The 19,267-nt window shown below is 49.8% G+C and overlaps 1 protein-coding gene across 1 annotated transcript in view; it reads left to right on the top strand.

Moving 5' to 3' along the window:
• LOC309834716 (cadherin-23) overlaps positions 1 to 19,267 on the top strand; it is a gene marked incomplete at both ends in the record, with an annotated part of 313,077 nt that overhangs the window by 257,355 nt on the left and 36,455 nt on the right. Inside the window, 5 exons of the mRNA XM_082673735.1 lie at positions 7,681 to 7,918; positions 9,324 to 9,429; positions 11,026 to 11,153; positions 15,585 to 15,657; positions 17,530 to 17,646. Coding sequence (XP_082529861.1) covers positions 7,681 to 7,918; positions 9,324 to 9,429; positions 11,026 to 11,153; positions 15,585 to 15,657; positions 17,530 to 17,646 — 662 coding nt within the window. The remainder of the gene's footprint in view (positions 1 to 7,680; positions 7,919 to 9,323; positions 9,430 to 11,025; positions 11,154 to 15,584; positions 15,658 to 17,529; positions 17,647 to 19,267) is intronic.

A 19,267-nucleotide genomic window follows, 5' to 3' on the forward strand; every position in this document is an offset into this window, starting at 1 on the left:
ATTTTTGATAGAATTCACCAGTGAAGCCACCTGGTCTTGGACTTTTGTTTGGGGGAGATTTTTTTTTAAACATATTTATTGGAGTATAATTGCTTTACAATGGTGTGTTAGTTTCTGCTTTATAACAAAGTGAATCAGTTAGACATATACATATATCCCCATATCTCTTCCCCCTTGCGTCTCCCTCGCTCCCACCCTCCCTATCCCACCCCTCTCGGTGGTCACAAAGCACCAAGCTGATATCCCTGTGCTATGCAGCTGCTTCCCACTAGCTATCTATTTTACATTTGGTAGTGTATATATGTCCATGCCACTCTCTCACTTTGTCCCAACTTACCCTTCCCCCTCCCCATATCCTCAGGTCCATTCTCTAGTAGGTCTGTGTCTTTATTCCCGTCTTGCACCTAGGTTCTTCATGACTATTTATTTTTTGATTTTTAGATTCCATATATATGTGTTAGAATATGGTATTTGTTTTTCTCTTTCTGACTTACTTCACTCTGTATGACAGACTCTAGGTCCATCCACCTCACTACAAATAACTCAATTTCGTTTCTTTTTATGGCTGAGTAATATTCCATTGTATATATGTGCCACATCTTCTTTATCCATTCATCTGTCAATTGACACTAGGTTGCTTACATGTCCTGGCTATTGTAAACAGAGCTGCAGTGAATATTGTGGTACATGACTCTTTTTGAATTATGGTTTCTCAGGGTATATGCCCAGTAGTGGGATTGCTGGGTCATATGATATTTCTATTTTTAGTTTTTTAGGGAACCTTCATACTGTTTTCCATAGTGGCTCTATCAATTTACATTCCCACTAACACTGCAAAAGGGTTCCCTTTTCTCCACACCCTCTCCAGCATTTATTGCTTGTAGATTTTTTGATGATGGCCATTCTGATTGGTGTGAGATGATATCTCATTGTAGTTTTGATTTGCACTTCTCTAATGATTAATGATGTTGAGCATCCTTTCATGTGTTTGTTGGCAATCTGTATATCTTCTTTGGAGAAATGTCTATTTAGGTCTTCTGCCCATTTGTGGATTGGGTTGTTTGTTTGTTTTTTTTGATATTGAGCTGCATGTAAATTTTGGAGATTAATCTTTTGTCAGTTGCTTCATTTGCAAATATTTTCTCCCATTCTGAGGGCTGTCTTTTTGTCTTGTTTATGGTTTCCTTTGCTGTGCAAAAGCTTTTAAGTTTCATTAGGTCCCATTTGTTTATTTTTGTTTTTATTTCCATTTCTCTAGGAGGTGTGTCAAAAAGGATCTTGCTGTGATTTATGTCATGGAGTGTTCTTCCTATGTTTTCCTCTAAGAGTTTTATAGTGTCTGGCCTTACATTTAGGTCTTTAATCCATTTTGAGTTTACTTTTGTGTATGGTGTTAGGGAGTGTTCTAATTTCATTCTTTTACATGTAGCTGTCCAGTTTTCCCAGCACCACTCTTTGAAGAGGCTGTCTTTTTCCATTGTGTATTCTTGCCTCCTTTATCAAAGATAAGGTGACCATATGTGCGTGGGTTTATCTCTGGGCTTTCTAACCTTTTCCATTGATCTATATTTCTGGTTTTGTGCCGGTACCATACTGTCTTGATTACTGTAGCTTTGTAGTATAGTCTGAAGTCTGGGAGCCTGATTCCTCCAGCTCCATTTCTCTTTGTCAAGATTTGAATAGCTTTGGCTATTCGGGTCTTTTGTATTTCCATACAAATTGTGAAATTTTTAGTTCTAGTTCTGTGAAAAATGCCATTGGTAATTTGGTAGGTATTGCATTGTATCTGTAGATTGCTTTGGGTAGTATAGTCATTTTCACAATGTTGATTGTTCCAGTCCAAGAACATGGTATATCTCACCATCTACTTGTATCATCTTTAATTTCTTTCATCAGTGTCTTATAGTTTTCTGCATACAAGTCTTTTGCCTCCTTAGGTAGGTTTATTCTTAGGCATTTTATTCTTTTTGTTGCAATGGTAAATGGGAGTGGTTACTTAATTTCACTTTCATATTTTTCATCATTAGTGTATAGGAATGCAAGAGATTTCTGTGCATTAATTTTGTATCCTGCTACTTTACCAAATTCATTGATTAGTTCTAGTAGTTTTCTGGTAGCATCTTTAGGATTCTCTATGTATAGTATAATGTCATCTGCAAACAGTGACAGCTTTACTTCTTCTTTTCCAATTTGGATTCCTTTTATTTCCTTTTCTTCTCTGATTGCTGTGGCTAAAACTTCCAAAACTATGTTGAATAATAGTGGTGAGAGTGGACAACCTTGTCTTGTTCCTGATTTTAGTGGAAATGGTTTCAGTTTTTCACCATTGAGAATGATGTTGGCTGTGGGTTTGTCATATATGGCCTTTATTATGTTGATGTAAGTTCTCTCTATGCCTACTTTCTGGAGGGTTTTTATCATAAATGGGTGTTGAATTTTGTCAAAAGCTTTCTCTGCATCTATAGAGATGATCATATGGTTTTTCTTCTTCAGTTTGTTAATATGGTGTATCACATTGATTGATTTGTGTATATTGAAGAATCCTTGCATTCCTGGGATAAACCCCACTTGATCATGGTGTATGATCTTTAATGTGCTGTTGGATTCTGTTTGCTAGTATTTTGTTGAGGATTTTTGCATCATCAGTGATATTGGCCTACAGTGTGCTTTCTTTGTGGCATCTTTGTCTGGTTTTGGTATCAGGGTGATGGTGGCCTCATAGAATGAGTTTGGGGGTGTTCCTCCCTCTGCTATATTTTGGAAGAGTTTGAGAAGGATAGGTGTTAGCTCTTCTCTAAATGTTTGATGGAATTCTCCTGTGAAGCCCTCTGGTCCTGGGCCCTCTGGTCCTGGGCTTTTGTTTGTTGGAAGATTTTAAATCACAGTTTCAATTTCAGTGCTTGTGATTGGTCTGTTAATATTTTCTGTTTCTTCCTGATTCAGTCTTGGCAGGTTGTGCATTTCTAAGCATTTGTCCATTTCTTCCAGGTTGTCCATTTTATTGGCATAGAGTTGCTTGTAATAATCTCTCATGATCTTTTGTATTTCTGCAGTGTCAGTTGTTACTTCTCCTTTTTCATTTCTAATTCTATTGATTTGAGTCTTCTCCCTTTTTTTCTTAATGAGTCTGGCTAAGTGGTTTATCAATTTTGTTTATCTTCTCAAAGAACCAGCTTTTAGTTTTATTGATCTTTGCTATCATTTCCTTCATTTCTTTTTCATTTATTTCTGATCTGATATTTATGATTTCTTTCCTTTTGCTAACTTTGCAGTTTTGTTGTTCTTCTTTCTCTAATTGCTTTAGGTGTAAGGTTAGGTTTTTTATTTGAGATTTTTCTTGTTTCTTAAGGTAGGATTGTATTGCTATAAACTTCCCTCTTAGAAGTGCTTTTGCTTCATCTTGTAGGTTTTGGGTCGTTGTGTTTTCATTGTCATTTGTTTCTCTGTTTTTTTTGATTTCCTCTTTGATTTCTTCAGTAATCTCTTGGTTATTAAGTAGTGTATTGTTTAGCGTCCCTGTGTTTGTATTTTTTACAGAATTTTTCCTGTAATTGATATCTAGTCTCACAGCGTTGTTGTCAGAAAAGATACTTGATATGATTTGTTTTCTTAAATTTACCAAGGCTCGATTTGTGACCCAAGATATGATCTATCCTGGAGAATGTTCCATGAGCACTTGAGAAGAAAGTGTATTCTGTTGTTTTTGAATGGAATGTCCTACAAATATCAATTAAGTCCATCTTGTTTAATGTATCATTTAAAGCTTGTGTTTCCTTATTTATTTTCATTTTGGATGATCTGTCCATTGGTGAAAGTGGGGTGTTAAAGTCCCCTACTATGACTGTGTTACTGTCGATTTCCCCTTTTGTGGCTCTTAGTATTTGCCTTATGTATTGAGGTGCTCCTATGTTGGGTGCATAAATATTTACAGTTGTTATATCTTCTTTTGATTGATCCCTTGATCATTATGTAGTGTCCTTTTTTGCCTCTTGTAATAGTCTTTGTTTTAAAGTCTATTTTGTCTGATATGAGAATTACTACTCCAGCTTTCTTTTGATTTCCATTTGCATGGAATATCTTTTTCCATCCCCTCACTTTCAGTCTGTATGTGTCCCTAGGTCTGAAGTGGGTCTCTTGTAGCCAGCATATATACGGGTCTTGTTTTTGTATCCATTCAGCCAGTCTATGTCTTTTGGTTGGAGCATTTAATCCATTTACGTTTAAGGTAATTATTGATATGTATGTTCCTATTATCATTTTCTTAATTGTTTTGCGTTTGTTATTGTAGGTCTTTTCCTTCTCTTGTGTTTCCTGCCTAGAGAAGTTCCTTTAGCATTTGTTGTAAAACTGGTTTGGTGGTGCTGAATTCTCTTAGCTTTTGCTCCGTCAAATGTGAATGAGATCTTTGCAGGGTAGAGTAATCTTGGTTGTAGGTTTTTCCCCTTCATCACTTTAAATATGTCCTGCCACTCTTTTCTGGCTTGCAGAGTTTCTGCTGAAAGATCAGCTGTTAACGTTATGGGGATTCCCTTGTATGTTATTTGTTGTTTTTCCCTTGCTGCTTTTAATACTTTTTCTCTGTATTTAATTTTTGATAATTTGATTAATATGTGTCTTGGTGCATTTCTCCTTGGATTTATCCTGTATGGAACTCTCTGTGCTTCCTGGAGTTGATTAACTATTTCCTTTCCCATATTAGGGAAGTTTTCCACTATAATCTCTTCCAATATTTTCTCAGTCCCTTTTTTTCTTTTCTTCTTCTGGGACAGCTATAATTCAAATATTAATGCGTTTAATGGTGTCCCAGAGTTCTCTGAGACTGTCCTCAATTCTTTTCATTGTTTTTTCTTTATTCTGCTCTGCAGTAGTTATTTCCACTATTTTATCTTCCAGGTCACTTATCTGTTCTTCTGCTTCAGTTATTCTGCTATTGATCCCTTTTGGCGAATATTTAATTTCATTTTTTGTGTTGTTCATCATTGTTTGTTTGCTCTTTAGTTCTTCTAGGTCCTTGTTAAACGTTTCTTGTATTTTCTCCATTCTATTTCCAAGATTTGGGATCATCTTTACTATCATTATTCTGAATTATTTTTCAGGTAGACTGCCTATTTCTTCTTCATTAGTTTGGTCTGGTGGGTTTTTACCTTGCTCCTTCATCTGCTGTGTGTTTCTCTGTCTTCTCATTTTGCTTAACTTATTGTGTTAGGGGTCTCCTTTTCACAGACTGCAAGTTAGTAGTTCCCATTGTTTTTGATTTCTGCCCCCAGTGGCTAAGGTTGGTTCAGTGGGTGGTGTAGGCTTCCTGGTGGAGGGGACTAGTGCCTGTGTTCTGGTGGATGAGGTTGGATGTTGTCTTTCTGGTGAGCAGGTCCACGTCTGGTGGTGTGTTTTCGGGTGTCTGTGGCCTTATTATGGTTTTAGGCATCCTCTTTGCTAATGGGTGGGGTTGTGTTCCTGTCTTTCTAGTTGTTTGGCATGGGGTGTCCAACACTGGAGTTTGCTGGTCATTGAGTGGAGCTGGGTCTTGGCGTTAAGATGGAGGTCTGTGGGGGGTTTTCGCCGTTTGATATTACGTGGAGCTGGGAGGTCTCTTGTGGACCAATGTCCTGAACTTGGCTCTCCCACCTTAGAGGTGCAGCCCTGACACCTGGCTGGAGCACCAAGAGCCTGTCATCCACACGGCTCAGAATAAAAGGGAGAAAAGAAAGAAAGAAAGAAGATAAAATAAAATAAAATTAAGAAGTTATTAAAAATAAAAAGTAATTATTAAAAAAATTTTAAGTAATAAAAAAGAGAGCAACCAAACCAGAAAACAAATCCACCAATGATAAATAACAAGTGCTAGAAACTATACTAAAACAAACAAACAAACAAAAAATCGGACAGACTGAACCCTAGGACAAATGGTAAAAGCAAAGCTATACAGACAAAATCACACACAGAAGCATACACATACACACTCACAAACTGAGAAAAAGGGGAAAAAATATATATATATATATCGTTGCTCCCAAAGTCCACCTCCTCAATTTGGGATGATTCGTTGTCTTTTCAGGTATTCCACAGATGCAGGGTACATAAAGTTGATTGTGGAGATTTAATCCACTGCTCCTGAGGCTGCTGGGAGAGATTTCCCTTTCTTTTCTTTGTTCGCACAGCTCCTGGGGTTCAGCTTTGGATTTGGACCCGCCACTGCGTGTAGGCCGCCTGAGGGCGTCTGTTCCCGCCCAGACAGGACGGGGTTAAAGGAGCCGCTGACGGGGGCTCTGGCTCACTCAGGCCGGGGGGGGGGGGGAGGGGGGGTGGGGAGGGAGGGGCACGGAGGGGGGGGTGGGGAGGGAGGGGCACGGAGGGCGGGGCGAGCCTGCGGCGGCAGAGGCCAGCTTGACGTTGCACCAGCGTGAGGCGCGCTGTGTGTTCTCCCAGGGAAGTTGTCCCTGGATCCCGGGACCCTAGCAGTGGCGGGTTGCACAGGCTCCCCAGAAGGGGGTGTGGATAGTGACCTGTGCTCGCACACAGGCTTCTTGGTGGCGGCAGCAGCTGCCTTAGCATCTCATGCCCGTCTCTGGGGTCCGCGCTTTTAGCCGCGGCTCGCGCCCGTCTCTGGAGCGCCTTTAAACAGCGCTCTTAATCCCCTCTCCTCGCGCACCAGGAAACAAAGAGGCAAGAAAAAGTCTCTTGCCTCTTCGGCAGCTCCAGACCTTTTCCCGGGACGGTCGGCACTGATCCTCCGTGCGGGAATCTCACCGCTTTGCCCTCCGCACCCCTGTGGCTGCACTCTCCTCCGTGGCTCCGATGCTTCCCCCTCCGCTACCCGCAGTCACCGCCTGCGAAGGGGGGCTTCCTAGTGTGTGGAAACCTTTCCTCCTTCACAGCTCCCTCCCACTGGTGCAGGTCCCGTCCCTATCCTTTTGTCTCTGTTCATTCTTTTTTCTTTTGCCCTACCCAGGTACGTGGGGAGTTTCTTGCCTTTTGGGAGGTCTGAGGTCTTCTGCCAGCGTTCAGTAGGTGCTCTGTAGGAGTTGTAGATGTATTTCTGGTGTATCTGTGGGGAGGAAGGTGATCTCCGCGTCTTACTCTTCTGCCATCTTGAAGATCCTCCTGGGGGGAGATTTCTGATTACTGGTTCAATCCCCTTACTAGTAATCCGTGTGTTCAGATTTTATATTTCTTCGTGATTCAGTCTTGGCAGGTTGTATGTTTCCAGGAATTTATTCGTTTTGTCTAGATTGTTCAGTTTGTTGGCATATAATTTTTCTTAATAGTCACTAATGATCCTTTGTATGTCTGTGGTGTCAGTTTTAAGAATTTCTGGCCATCACGGTTCTTCAACATCTAAATGTCTCCAGTAGGCAGAAACTCTTGTTCACAGCAAGAAGAGGGTCATTCTGCCTGTCTCCTCTTTGATTAAATCAACATACTCCTGCCCTTTTAGTACCTGACCACCACGCCACCCCGCATGTGGCACTGATCCCTGCCCACCACATCCTGCCCCACCTCGTGTTAAACTTAGCTCTTCTTCTTATTTAGGGAAAATGAAATAGAAGGCAGATTTCAGACGTCATTAATTTCTCTCTGTTTAGCACCTTGGACAAGGACAGGCTGGTACATGCAGGCCCTTTTCTGCAAGCTGCTTGAAACCAAGGTGTCCTTTCCCTTCCTCCTTCCTGCCTGGCATAGGTTCTCTCTGGACAAGGACACGGGACTCATCATGCTGATTGCCAGGCTGGACTATGAACTCATCCAGCGCTTCACCTTGACAGTCATCGCCCGGGACGGGGGGGGCGAGGAAACCACAGGCCGGGTCAGGATCAACGTGTTGGACGTCAACGACAACGTGCCCACCTTCCAGAAGGACAGCTATGTGGGTGCCCTGAGAGAGAATGAGCCTTCCGTCACACAGCTGGTGCGGCTCCGGGTAAGATGCCGGGCTGCCCTTTGATCTGTCTGTTTACCTTGTCCTCCTCTCTCTGGTTTCCCCTTGACCGCCTGCTCAGGAAGCCACTGCAAGAAGTACTAAGTGCCCGTCCACAAAGAATTCTGCTCAGATCGGGGCTCACGATCTGTGTCAGGCCACCTCTGAGTGGTACTTCAGGTCCCTGGTTACTGAGTGAGGCTAGTGCGTGTCTCCATTCACCCCCCCATCTCCCTTGGTGAGTTCTGAGCAGGTCCCTGTGTAAGGCCCCCCATCCAAGCCCTTTAATGACTGCTTAGAATCAGATACTGCTGCAGCTGGAAGACACCAGAAACCATGGGTACAACCCAGTTCATGGAAGGGGAAACAGGAGGGGAGCGGCAGGCGCCATGAATTAGTAGAGAAGAGAGCCAGGACTAGAACTTGGGACTCTACACTCCAAGCATCCTCCTGCAATGAGTCCCCACCGCGTGTTGGTGACCTCTGACCAGAAACTTCTTAATGTCCTCGTGCCCCTTCCCCACTCTGCCGACCCAGAATGACGGGACCCAGAGCCTCCATTTAGAACTTATTTCTGAAGGAGGCAGGGATGAAGGCGAGGTGGAGGAGGTGGGCACGGGGGATACACAGAAGACAGGACCGCGTGCCCTCCGAACGTAGCCCTGGCTCCCTGGTGGACCCTGCCCTCCCTCACCGCCCGTGTCCTCTTACATGCAGAGTGGAGGGAGGCCCCTGGTGGCTCTCTAGGGTCAAAGACATCTGGAAAGAGCTAACTAATGCAGCCACCCCAGAGACAGTCAAGAGAAAGGAGGATCCCTGACCCAATTCCAAGTGCTACCTTCCCTTCTTGCATTCATGCAACGTGCATTTATTAGATGACCTACTGTGTTCCAAACACTGTGCTGGATTCCAGGTATCAGCTTCAGTCAGGAAGCAAAGTTCCCGCTTCCATGGAGCTGACAGGCAGGCAGAACGAGGAAGACAGAAATTAAACACGAAGTTCCAATCGGGAGGGGGGACGAATGGGGTGCCCAGCACAGGACCCTAACCCAGTCCAGAGGTCAGGGAAGGCCTCTGTGCATGAGGTGTTCCAGCTGGTACTGAGGGTGTAGGAGATGGCCGTGCCAGGTATGGTGGCGACCCTTTTCATCCTCTGGGTAAGGCTTGGCCTTCCTCTGTTCCCCCAGGCCTTCAGCCTGCCCTCTAGATTCCCCAGGTTACCTCCACACCCCAACATGAGGTATGTCTGCTGGGAGCCAGAGAGTAGCCTCCAGCTGAGGGACAAGGGGGGTCTGGATCACCCAGAAAAGGGGGCTCAGAGAGGGGCCAGCCCTCCCCTCCCACCTGCCCTCTTCTGGCCCCAGGGTCACTGAAAGCTCAAGGGCCCTGTCCGCCCTCTTCTTTCCAGGCAACAGATGAAGACTCTCCTCCCAACAACCAGATCACCTACAGCATAGTCAACGCCTCCGCCTTCGGCAGCTACTTCGACATCCGTGTGTATGAGGGCTATGCCGGTACGCGTGGGGCAGGGCTGAGGGCCCAGCCTGGGAGGGGGGTTGGCAGGTGGGGGCGGGGTTGCACATCACACCTGTCTCAGGAGGGAGCCCTTCTGTCTCCCGGACACCCTGGACCACTTGGGAAGCTGCCCCACGGCTCCCGTCGTCTGGAGCAGCACGTGGTATGGGGTCACCATTTCATAGGCTCAAGATCTGTGTCTCAGTTCAGCCAGATCTTTCTTTGAGTCTTAGGCCTGTGGCCAGTCAGGCATCTGAAGTTACCACAGTGTGTGGGGTTCCTATTCAGAAGGGCTGCTGGCCAGATCTGTGGCAGGGGACGAGGGGGAGGGGAGCCGGGTAGAGGCTTCTTAGCCAAGCTTCCCCATCCTTTGGGCATGCTGTGGCCACTTCCCAGATCTTCCGGGCTATGGCCTTTCCCTGCTTGGCCAGGCACAGTTCCGTACTCTGGACCTTGCCCTGCCTGCCGCGCTGTGAGTCCAGGAAGGGCATAGCAGCAACAACCTCAAGCTTCAAGATCCCAAGAGACCACCTGGTCTTTTTGTTGAAGCAACTGGGGCCCAGAGACGGGGCGTGACTTGCCCAAAGTCACACAGCAAAGCTGTCCAGGGAGGCCCTGGGATCTGGCTCTTGGTGGCTTTTCAGCACCTGCCTCCCCACCAGAATCCAACCTCCTTGAACTTCTTGACCCTCTCACCCCTTACAGGGGTCACTTCCATGGCTTTGAAGAGTCTTTTCCTTCTGCTGGGAAAGCCCTTCCTCCCTGTCCCTTTGCCCTGCTTCCCTTTAACCTCTGGCTTGCTTTAGGGCTCATTTGGACATCCTCTCCTCTGCGAAGCTTCCCTAATGCTTGGAGATGGTCTAGGTGTCCCCAAGGCAGAGCAGATGTGCACTGGGTGACTCTGAGTGCAGTGCTCACGCCTCCTCCCACCCCACACCTGTGTCAGAGAAATGCTCTTGTTGAAGCTGCAGTCCTGGGTCTGGGTGCTACAGCCCGATGGTCTCTGTAAAATCTGTGTCCCCCCTTTTAAAAACGTAACAGTCCCATGCCTCTGCCCACCCTCACACCTCACCACCTTCTCAGCTAGAGGAACCCTCCTTGGGTTTTCTATTACTAAAGCAACAATTTTGTTTCTGTTTTCCAAATAGAAAGTGGTGATTTAATATTGTGGTAATGCCTTTGCAGACTACCCGTGCCCCCCACTCCCAAGCCAATACATCTTCCCTCCCAAATTGAGAATCAATGGCCGAGCATGAAAGATATTCATGGTGAGAGTCCAGGCATGTGCAGTGTGCCTTTGGGGAAGACACTGAACCTCTCTGAGCCTGGTTTCCTCATCTGTAAAGTGGGGCTTACGTTACCACCCAAATAGTTACCACCTGCTGGACTCCACACTGTGCCTGGCACAGATCAGGCAGTCAGTAAACCTAAGTCAGGACCATGGGGCTCCGGGAGTTCAGAGGCAGGAGGGGAAAACAAGGCAGAGCTGGCTCAGCTGAGCCAGCCACACCCTCTCTGCCCAAAGGGGAGCCGTGGCTGGATGGACATGTAAAGTCTGCTCACAGAGGGCCTGGGGCCCTACCCTGTCATTTCAGTGATCAGCGTGAACCGCCCCCTGGATTATGAACAGATACCCAACGGGCTGATTTATCTGACGGTCATGGCCAAGGATGCTGGCAACCCGCCTCTGAACAGCACCGTCCCTGTCACCATCGAGGTGTTTGTAAGTACCCAGGGGTGCACTGGCCTTGCCCTTCCAGGGTATGGGGTGGTGAGTGCTTCCCAGAGTATTGGGGCCCTGTCAGAACCCGCTGTCCCCACAGCTCAGAGAGTTACTCAGCAGACTGTCCCCAAGGCTGTCCACTAGCAAACCGCCTCGCAGCTCAGCCATGGAAGGCACAGGGCCCTGGGACCCAAGAAGAGCCCAGTGGTCCTGCTCTAACTTCATTCAGGGACCTCAGGACACCCTCTGAGTGGGAACGGGAGCTGGGGCTCAAGCAGGGAGGAAATGTCATTGATTCCTTCATTTATAGCCATATTCGGTGAAGTTCAAGGGAATTGCTGGAAGGTCATCTTCTCTGTCTCTCTCTCTGGTCCCCTCTTTCTTCTTCACTTCCTTTTTCCATTCCTGTGAAGATCTAAAAGAGCCTGAAACCAAACCACAGCTTGTCTGACATGAATAGCAAGCACACCTTAGTGCTTTCCGTGTCTGAAATTATGTCGCTGAATCCAGCTCCACGCTGGTTCACTGACCCCATGCAGCTCCCCCAGCAATCCCGGGGATGCAGATCACGGTCTGACAGTAGCCCTGCCGCCCCGCAAGACACCCGCCCCCATTCTCATAAAGGCTGCTGCCTGCGGAGAGGGTGAACACGTGTTGACGGAAGAGTTAGTGCATTACTGGCTCCAGAAGGATTCGATCAGATTGCCAGCTTAGGAGATACTCTGCGATTTGACAAACACTCAGCAAAATCTTGCCCAGAGCAGGTTGATGGATGACTTTCCTGTCCCAGCTGGCTTTGGTAACAGCCTCTGGTGCTGCCTTACTTCTGGCTTTAATGAGTCTCATCCTTGCAACACAAGTCCAAGGCTCCAGGGCCAGCTCTGGACGGGGACCCCACTTGCTTATGGAATAGGACAGGGCAGTGATGGAAAAGTCGAGGGTGATTCCTGCGGGGAGCCCTGCAGCTTGGGCCTGTGGGAGCAGCATTTCGGGGTAGGAGAGGATGGAGAGTCTCTGCAGAACCAGGTCCAGTAATGGAAAGTCAGAGTCTGGGACCCTAGATCTAGCACTTCAGGCTCCAGGGAGTGGCCAGGAGATCCACAGAAGCCCAAACGCATGCCTGCCTTTAACCTGCAACGTCCCACCTTGAAATGCCGAGAGTGATAGCAGAGAAGCAGAGTACGCTCCCTGCTAATCCTGGACGAGTCCTGGTATTCGTCCCCGCATGGCCCCAACCCTGACCACACCCCCCAGACCCCCCCTAACCCTGGCCACACTTATAACCCTGACCGACGCCCACCCCCATCCCCCATCACTTTCAACCAGAATCTTGCTCTACTCAAGCAAGCAGTGAATTCCTCCTGTGTGCGCGGTGCAGTAGAAGGTCCTGGGGGGATATGAAGGCGACTGTGAATCCTGCTCCCCCCACAAAGGGACACTGTGAATAGAGGGAGGAGCACAGCTTGGGAGGCGTATGGCTTTGAAACCCAGCTCTGCCACCCTGTAGCCATGTGACCTGTGGTTCTTGTCCTCTCTGAGCCTCAGTGTCCTGATCTACAGAATGGGGACACTCATGGTACTGCCTCATGACATTGGGAAGATTAACTGAGATCCTGCAGGTGGTACCTGGCTCCGGTAAGGTGGGCCGTCGTCACAGCTGATAGGACAGATGTGCGTACGAGCGGCAGCATGCGTGCGCCGGGCTCTCTGGTGCAAGGGGAATTCCAGACAACTCAGCTGGGCAGAGAAGGACCCTCTCTAGGCTTTAGGGAAATGGAAGTGAAAGAGGATGAGAGTAGAGGAGGTTTGGGGAAATGAGTTGAGGTGTTCCACGCCACCCAGAGATGGGCAGGCAGAATGGACCAAACGGAAGTTAAAACGTCTCTAGCCCCATACTGTGCCAACTGCTTTCAGGTTACACAGTCTCTCTCAATCCCACTCAGCAGATGAGGCTCAGGGAGGGAACATAAGGTGGTACAAGGTCACCAGTGCCTTCCTCACTTTCTGGCTAGTAAGTGGCATTTGAATTTACTTCCAATCCTAATAAGCTAGGATTTGAATCCTGACCTGTGTGACTCCTAGGTTCACGTTCTTTCCACCACAGCCGAAGGCTTGGAGGCTTGGATATCCCAGTCTTCATGTGACTGAGACCAGTGTGCGTCAAAGTTCACATGGACTCCCTGGGCATCTTCTTAAAATGCAAATTCTTCTTTGGTGCGTCTGGGGAAAGAGCTGAAGCTCTGCATTTGTAACGTGCTCCCAGGAGACGCTGATACTTCTGGTCAGGGGACCACACTTAGAGTAGCAAGGCCTTCAAAGATCCGGCCTCGTGGTATCTTGAAACCCAGGGACTGCCCCGAACCCCAGCCCATGTCCCAACCTGTGGTCACTTAAGGAAGGAACTTGGGGAGGGCCTCTTTCTCTTTTTGCCTCAACCCGTCACATGTAGCCAGAGCAGGAGGTGGATGGCCCAGGGACAGAACTAACCTTTTATCCGCTGGGAGTAAGAGTGATGAGCAGCCTCCGCCTCCCCCGCTGATACCAGGGAGCGGGGGCTCCACGTGCAGAGGCAGGTGGGGGCAGGAGTCCACCTCGCTCCCCTCTCAGCAAAAGCCAGCAGGTGCCCTGGCCTGGAGCCACCTCAGCCCCACGGAAGGGGCGCCGCTTTCTGATTTCCTCAGAGCTGTCATGCGGGTCAGCAGGAGCCCTGCGCTGCCCTTGCAGGTCTGCCCTTGCCCGTGGCAGCAGGGTGGATCTGGCAACAAAGTGCCCCCTTGTCTGTGAGTGAGCATCACCTCTCGAGCAGCGCTTTGGGATGGTGTAGTCGCTTGTGTCTAAGGACCACACTTGAAAAGGCCAGCGGAGCCAGGTGATTCCTTTTCATCCACTGCTTGTTGGTTTTTAATAAAGAAGTCAAACTCGGTTTGTAGATTTCCCATTGGGGGACAATAAGCTTCTGTAGAGGGAGCCACTGAATTAGAACTAATAGTGAATGCAGCGCCAGGGTCCAGGGAAATATCACCGCTAATAAGTTTCTGCCTCATGCTCTGTCACTGACATTCTCCGCGCCGTTCCGTGCAGCCGAGCAGAAGGCTTAAATAGGTACATACGTGTATATATTTAAGGCACTTGTGCCCACACCAGGGATGCCCAGGCGTGCTGCTGGGGCATCAGACATGGGCTGGGGCCTCACGCTGCCAGTTCTCTGAGGCTGGAGAGAGGGACAGGTCAGCGGGGACCAGTGTTTGGTCCAGAGCCAGGGGCCAGATGAGAGAAGAAGAGCGTTCCTCCACCCACAGTCCCGGCACGATGGGATTCTCTAAAGTCCCACGGGGTGGGCAACCAGACACCAGGCCACCTCCTTCTTCTTTAAATTTTGTTTAAATTCGTTTTACTGAAGTATAGTTGATTTACAAGGTTGCGGTCAGGCCGCCTCCTTCTTCATACGTGCTCAGACAGAAGTGAGTGACTCGCTACAGGAACCTTCCTCTCAGGGGGCTCCCAGTGCTTGGGGGAGGGAGGCCCTGGGAGCCTGCATGGCTGAGAACTGAAGCCTACAGGCTCCCCCGGGACCTGCGACCCAGTCTGACCTCTGAGCTCCGTGCTGGGCTTTTGGGGAAAGGGGAGGAGGTGCTGAGTCAGGTGGGCCAGCGAGGCTTCCTCCAAGAGGGGAGCAGGGAGAAACTCTTGCGGAGTGACGGCAAAAACAGTTGGTGAGGACGAGAGTCGTAAAGGGTAGGAAAGTCTCCTGACTGTGGAGCAGCTGCAGGTGCAGGCGGAGGCCATGTCCCGGGCCCACCCTGCTGGCTCGGCCCATAGACCCAGCGGCATCCCCTGGCCACTTGTGAGGGCTGGGCCAGAGGAGGGATTGCTCTAGAACCGCAGCTGGTTGTGGTGGGCTGGGTTTGCCCAGGCGGGTGGAGGAGCTGTTGTTCTTGTGTGTGTGCAGCAGGGTCTAGAATTCAGGCTCTGGGAGCCACCTGCCCCTGCCTGCCACTGCATACTTCAGGATTGAGGTACTCCTTTCTCCCTTCGTTTCTAGAAGGCAGAAGGTAGGAGGGTTCCTAGAACCTTCCACTGTCACCTTGGCGGAGCCGGATGGGAAGGTCCGAGTGTGGGTGCAAGTAATGGAGGGAGCTCGGAGTTCAGCCGAGAGACCGGCAGGGAGAACCGGGGGAGCTGGGAGTCCCAGCTGCTGTCTTCATTCTCCATCTCTCCGGCCATCACTGTCCCTTCCTGACCCCACGTTTCCCCAAAGTCTATCCTGCCACCTTGAACTGTAGCCCAGCTAGGGGGCCACCTGGCCACCCTGTGACACCCCACCTGGCTCTGGTTATACATTTAGGCCAGAGCTCCTCCATGCCAGCCTGCGGTGCCGACCAGCCCCGAATGCCTCCCTGGCTCCTGCAACGTGTCTCTCTTCTGTTCCAGGATGAGAACGACAACCCTCCCACCTTCAGCAAGCCTGCCTACTTTGTCTCCGTGGTGGAGAACATCATGGCAGGTACGGCCTGGGCTGGGGAGGCACGAAGGCGGGAGGCCAGCAGGCATGGTGCCGACGGCATGAAAACCTGACCTTGCACACGATCGCCAGAGGCCCATGCCCTCCCTGTGTTTCCCAATGACAGGTGGAACCTCTGGAGATGTCCAGTTGTCTGTCAGCCCACAGTTCTTTACAGAGCACCTACTGTGTGCAGTTGCTCGGCTAGGCACTTGGTCCCTGCTCCCCTGCAGCTAGTTTTCCTGCAGGGAAGAGAATAATGACCAATGATTAATTCAGCAACCTTGGTTAAACAAGAGCATGCAGAGAGTTCTGAGTTTACGGGGCTATGAGGCCGGTCCCAGGGCCCATAGTGGCCGAAGGGGTCACCTTGGAGGATGGCATGTGTTCCTAGGTGAGGATGAGAATGGGAGGCTCCTCCCTGGGCTGTCTCAAGTGCCAGGGCCCAGCTTGCAGACCCAGGGCCACCAGCTCCACACTCAGGTTCCAGGGGACCTGCTGTGTCCTCAGGGCAGGCCGGAAGCTTCACCCTTACACCCAGAGTGGACGTTCTGTGGGGGAAACTCTCATATCAGGAATTGCTGCAGCAGCTGGAGGAATCAGGGGCAGTGAAATCAGAGGTAACCTTCCCTGGCATCACAGGACCTTCTAAAGAGAACCTTCAGGTACCTTCCTGGTATCTGATGATTTGCTGGGCAGGTGCCAGACTGTGCCCAGCCCACCTTTACCCATCCCAGTCTCAGGCATCCCCTGGAGAATATCACTCTGAAGCAGCCCCCTGCACTCCCCATCACCCCCAGAGCCTCTGATAAGGAGAGACCTTCATCATGGCATTTAATCCTCTTCCAAGCTGAGTATGCTGGGATACAGGAGTGTGTCAGGGCAAAGGTACCTGTCCTGCTCAGGACAGGACTGAGAGTCAACTCAGAGGCCCCACGGCTACCTGGAGAGGCCCAGAATGACCTGACTGTCCACAGCCCCCTGCCTGGCCCCTCACGGCCCCTGGGACTATTGATTCATCAGCATAATGGTAACCACGGTCTGCGGTTCAGTGGGAGCCACCGCGGGCCAGGCCTGTGCCCCGCGTGTTTCATCCTTTGGGATCCTTGCCAACAACCCCACAAGCTGGGCTTTATAGTTAGACCCGTTTAACAGAGGAAGAAGCTAAAGCTCAGACAGGTTAAGGCAGTTGCCAGAGGTGCTACCAGATTCCAGCCTGGCTGTGGTGACTCTAGAAGGCCACACACTGCCCCTCCTCGCCACCCTGCCAGAGCTGGCAGCTGGGTGGCAGGCGGGGGCTGAGTGCCCTGGCAGGCACAGCTACAAGACACGCTGCCCTCAGAGCCTGGCCAGGCAGCTGGCAAGGCTGGCCCCCGACCCAGGATTTCACAGAGATGGAAATGAAGGAGAAAATAAAAACCCTGATAAGTTCTCCTTGTGATCAAGATAAAATAAGACCAAAACTGAATACAGTAAATGTAGAGTAATTTAATATGGAGCTTCATTTCTTTTTGAGTCAAGGTCAAAGCTGGTCCCTCTGAGCATGTTTAATATGGTGACCAGGCAGGGAGGGATGGGGTGGGGCAGTGGCGCACTCTCTGAGGCCGGGCCAGGACTGAGTTGGGGACGGAGGCGGAGGACTGGATCCATCCCAGGCTCCACCCACTCCCATGGAGCCTCGTCCCCACACAGCCCAGGAACCTGGGCCATGGGAACAGGCGGTTGAGCCCACTGTCATCCCTGGGTCTCCCCAGCGGCCGGCTTCCTACCTCCTGAGGGCTCCTTCCCCTGGGGCCTGTGCTCCCATCCTGCCCCCGGAGCCCGGGACTGTGAGCCCCCGGTGAGCAGCACCCCACTGCTTTTGTCTCCCGGAAGGAGCCACGGTGCTGTTCCTGAACGCCACGGACCTGGACCGCTCCCGGGAGTACGGGCAGGAGTCCATCATCTACTCCTTGGAGGGCTCCTTCCAGTTTCGGATCAGCGCCCGCTCAGGTGAGCCCCCTGTGGCCCTCGTCCTCTGCACCTCAGGCTGACGCTCCGTCCTCAGCCTGGGGACCGGCCTCTGGGCCAGCGTCTCCTCCCTTTCACAGGAGGCCCGTGTTTCTGAGCAAGTCGGCTTTGAGCACCTGGTTTTATCCCTGAGATATGCATTTGTGTGAGATTACTGAGCTTACCCCCCACACAGCAACATTCATCCATTCACCAGAGAATGTCTTTCAGTGATGAAGAGCCCTGTCGTGTTTAAAATGTGTTCCATTTTACCCGTATCTGACTAACCCACTGCTCTTCAGGCACACCTTTCTGCAAGCCTAAGTGTCTCCCTCCTCACCTGCAGACCTCATTCTTGAATCCTGGCTCCTCTTCCTAACATGGTGTGTGCCTCAGTTCCCCACCTACAGAGGATGCGCAGATCAGGGCTGTTGTGTGAATTCAGTGAGTCATTATAGAGAACTCAGAGTCAGGGTAGACTCTGGCACGTAGTAAGTGCTAACAAAGTTAGGTTATTATCATTATTTTCTTTGGTCTTTTCACCCTGGGGACCCCATCCCCAGCTCCCTGCTCAGCCTGTGTAACTCTCCTTTCTTTCTCATTTCTCCATATGCCTCCCTCTAGCTTTCTCTCCTCCTTGAGGCAGGGAGGGAAGAGGCGCAGAAAAAAGCAATAAGAGAACCCAGCCTTCTAAAAGAAGCTGGGAAGGAATGGGAGGCCCCCGATATTCATTCATACCTTCAGTCAGCTATCAGTGGGGGCCTGTTCCCCTCCAGGTGCTATGCTGGGGAACAGGATGGAGTAAGACATGGTGTCACCCTCACGGGGTTCCAAGTCAGCTTAGTGGGCATGCAAGGCTCCAAGTCCACTTCCAAGTACCCACTTGTGTATTGGGTAAGGGAACTTGTAGATGCCAAACAGGCAAACCCTGAAACCTCAGTGGCTTAGCACAATAGAAATTCTAACTTACACAGCAGTCCAGTGCTGTGTTCAGGGTACAGTCTTCCACATGATGATTCTGGTACCCAGGCCCCTTCCATGTTGTGGCTCCAAGGTCACTGCAGAAAGGAAAAGGGAATATGGGGTCTTGTGCAAGGAGATGTTTATGGGTCAGGCCTGGAGGTAACATACATCAATTGTGCCCACATCCTGTTGGCCAGAACCAAGCAATGGCCCCACCTAGATGCAAGGAAGCCTTGGGGAACATCATAGTCCCTGGCCTGGCAGCCCCTCCCCAGCAATCATTCTGGCCTGGGAGGGGAGCAGGAATCTTTGACGAACACTGGCCATCCCTGCCACAGGTGATCGGTGGCCCAGCAGGGCATCGAGTCTTCCTGTTATTCATGCCTCCCTGCTCAAAGTCTGCCTGCAATCTCTCTCTCATCCCCCTTTCCTGGAAGCTTGGGGAGCAGGTGGCTGGTCCTGACGTGTACAAAGACTGAACACACCCAGGGCTATCCTGAGCCTCCCTTTTCACCTCTGACAAAACAGGTGCCTCCCTCCCTGCTCTCAGGAGCCTCCACCCTCAGCGAGCCAACGTTTCTAGGGAGCTCAGAGGAATATCGTTAACGAATATTAACTGCATGCTCAGCACTGTTCTAAGTGCTCTGACCAGCATCACCGC

Source organism: Grampus griseus (genome assembly GCF_964374135.1).
Source record: "Grampus griseus genome assembly, chromosome: 16".
Lineage (NCBI taxonomy): Eukaryota > Metazoa > Chordata > Mammalia > Artiodactyla > Delphinidae > Grampus > Grampus griseus.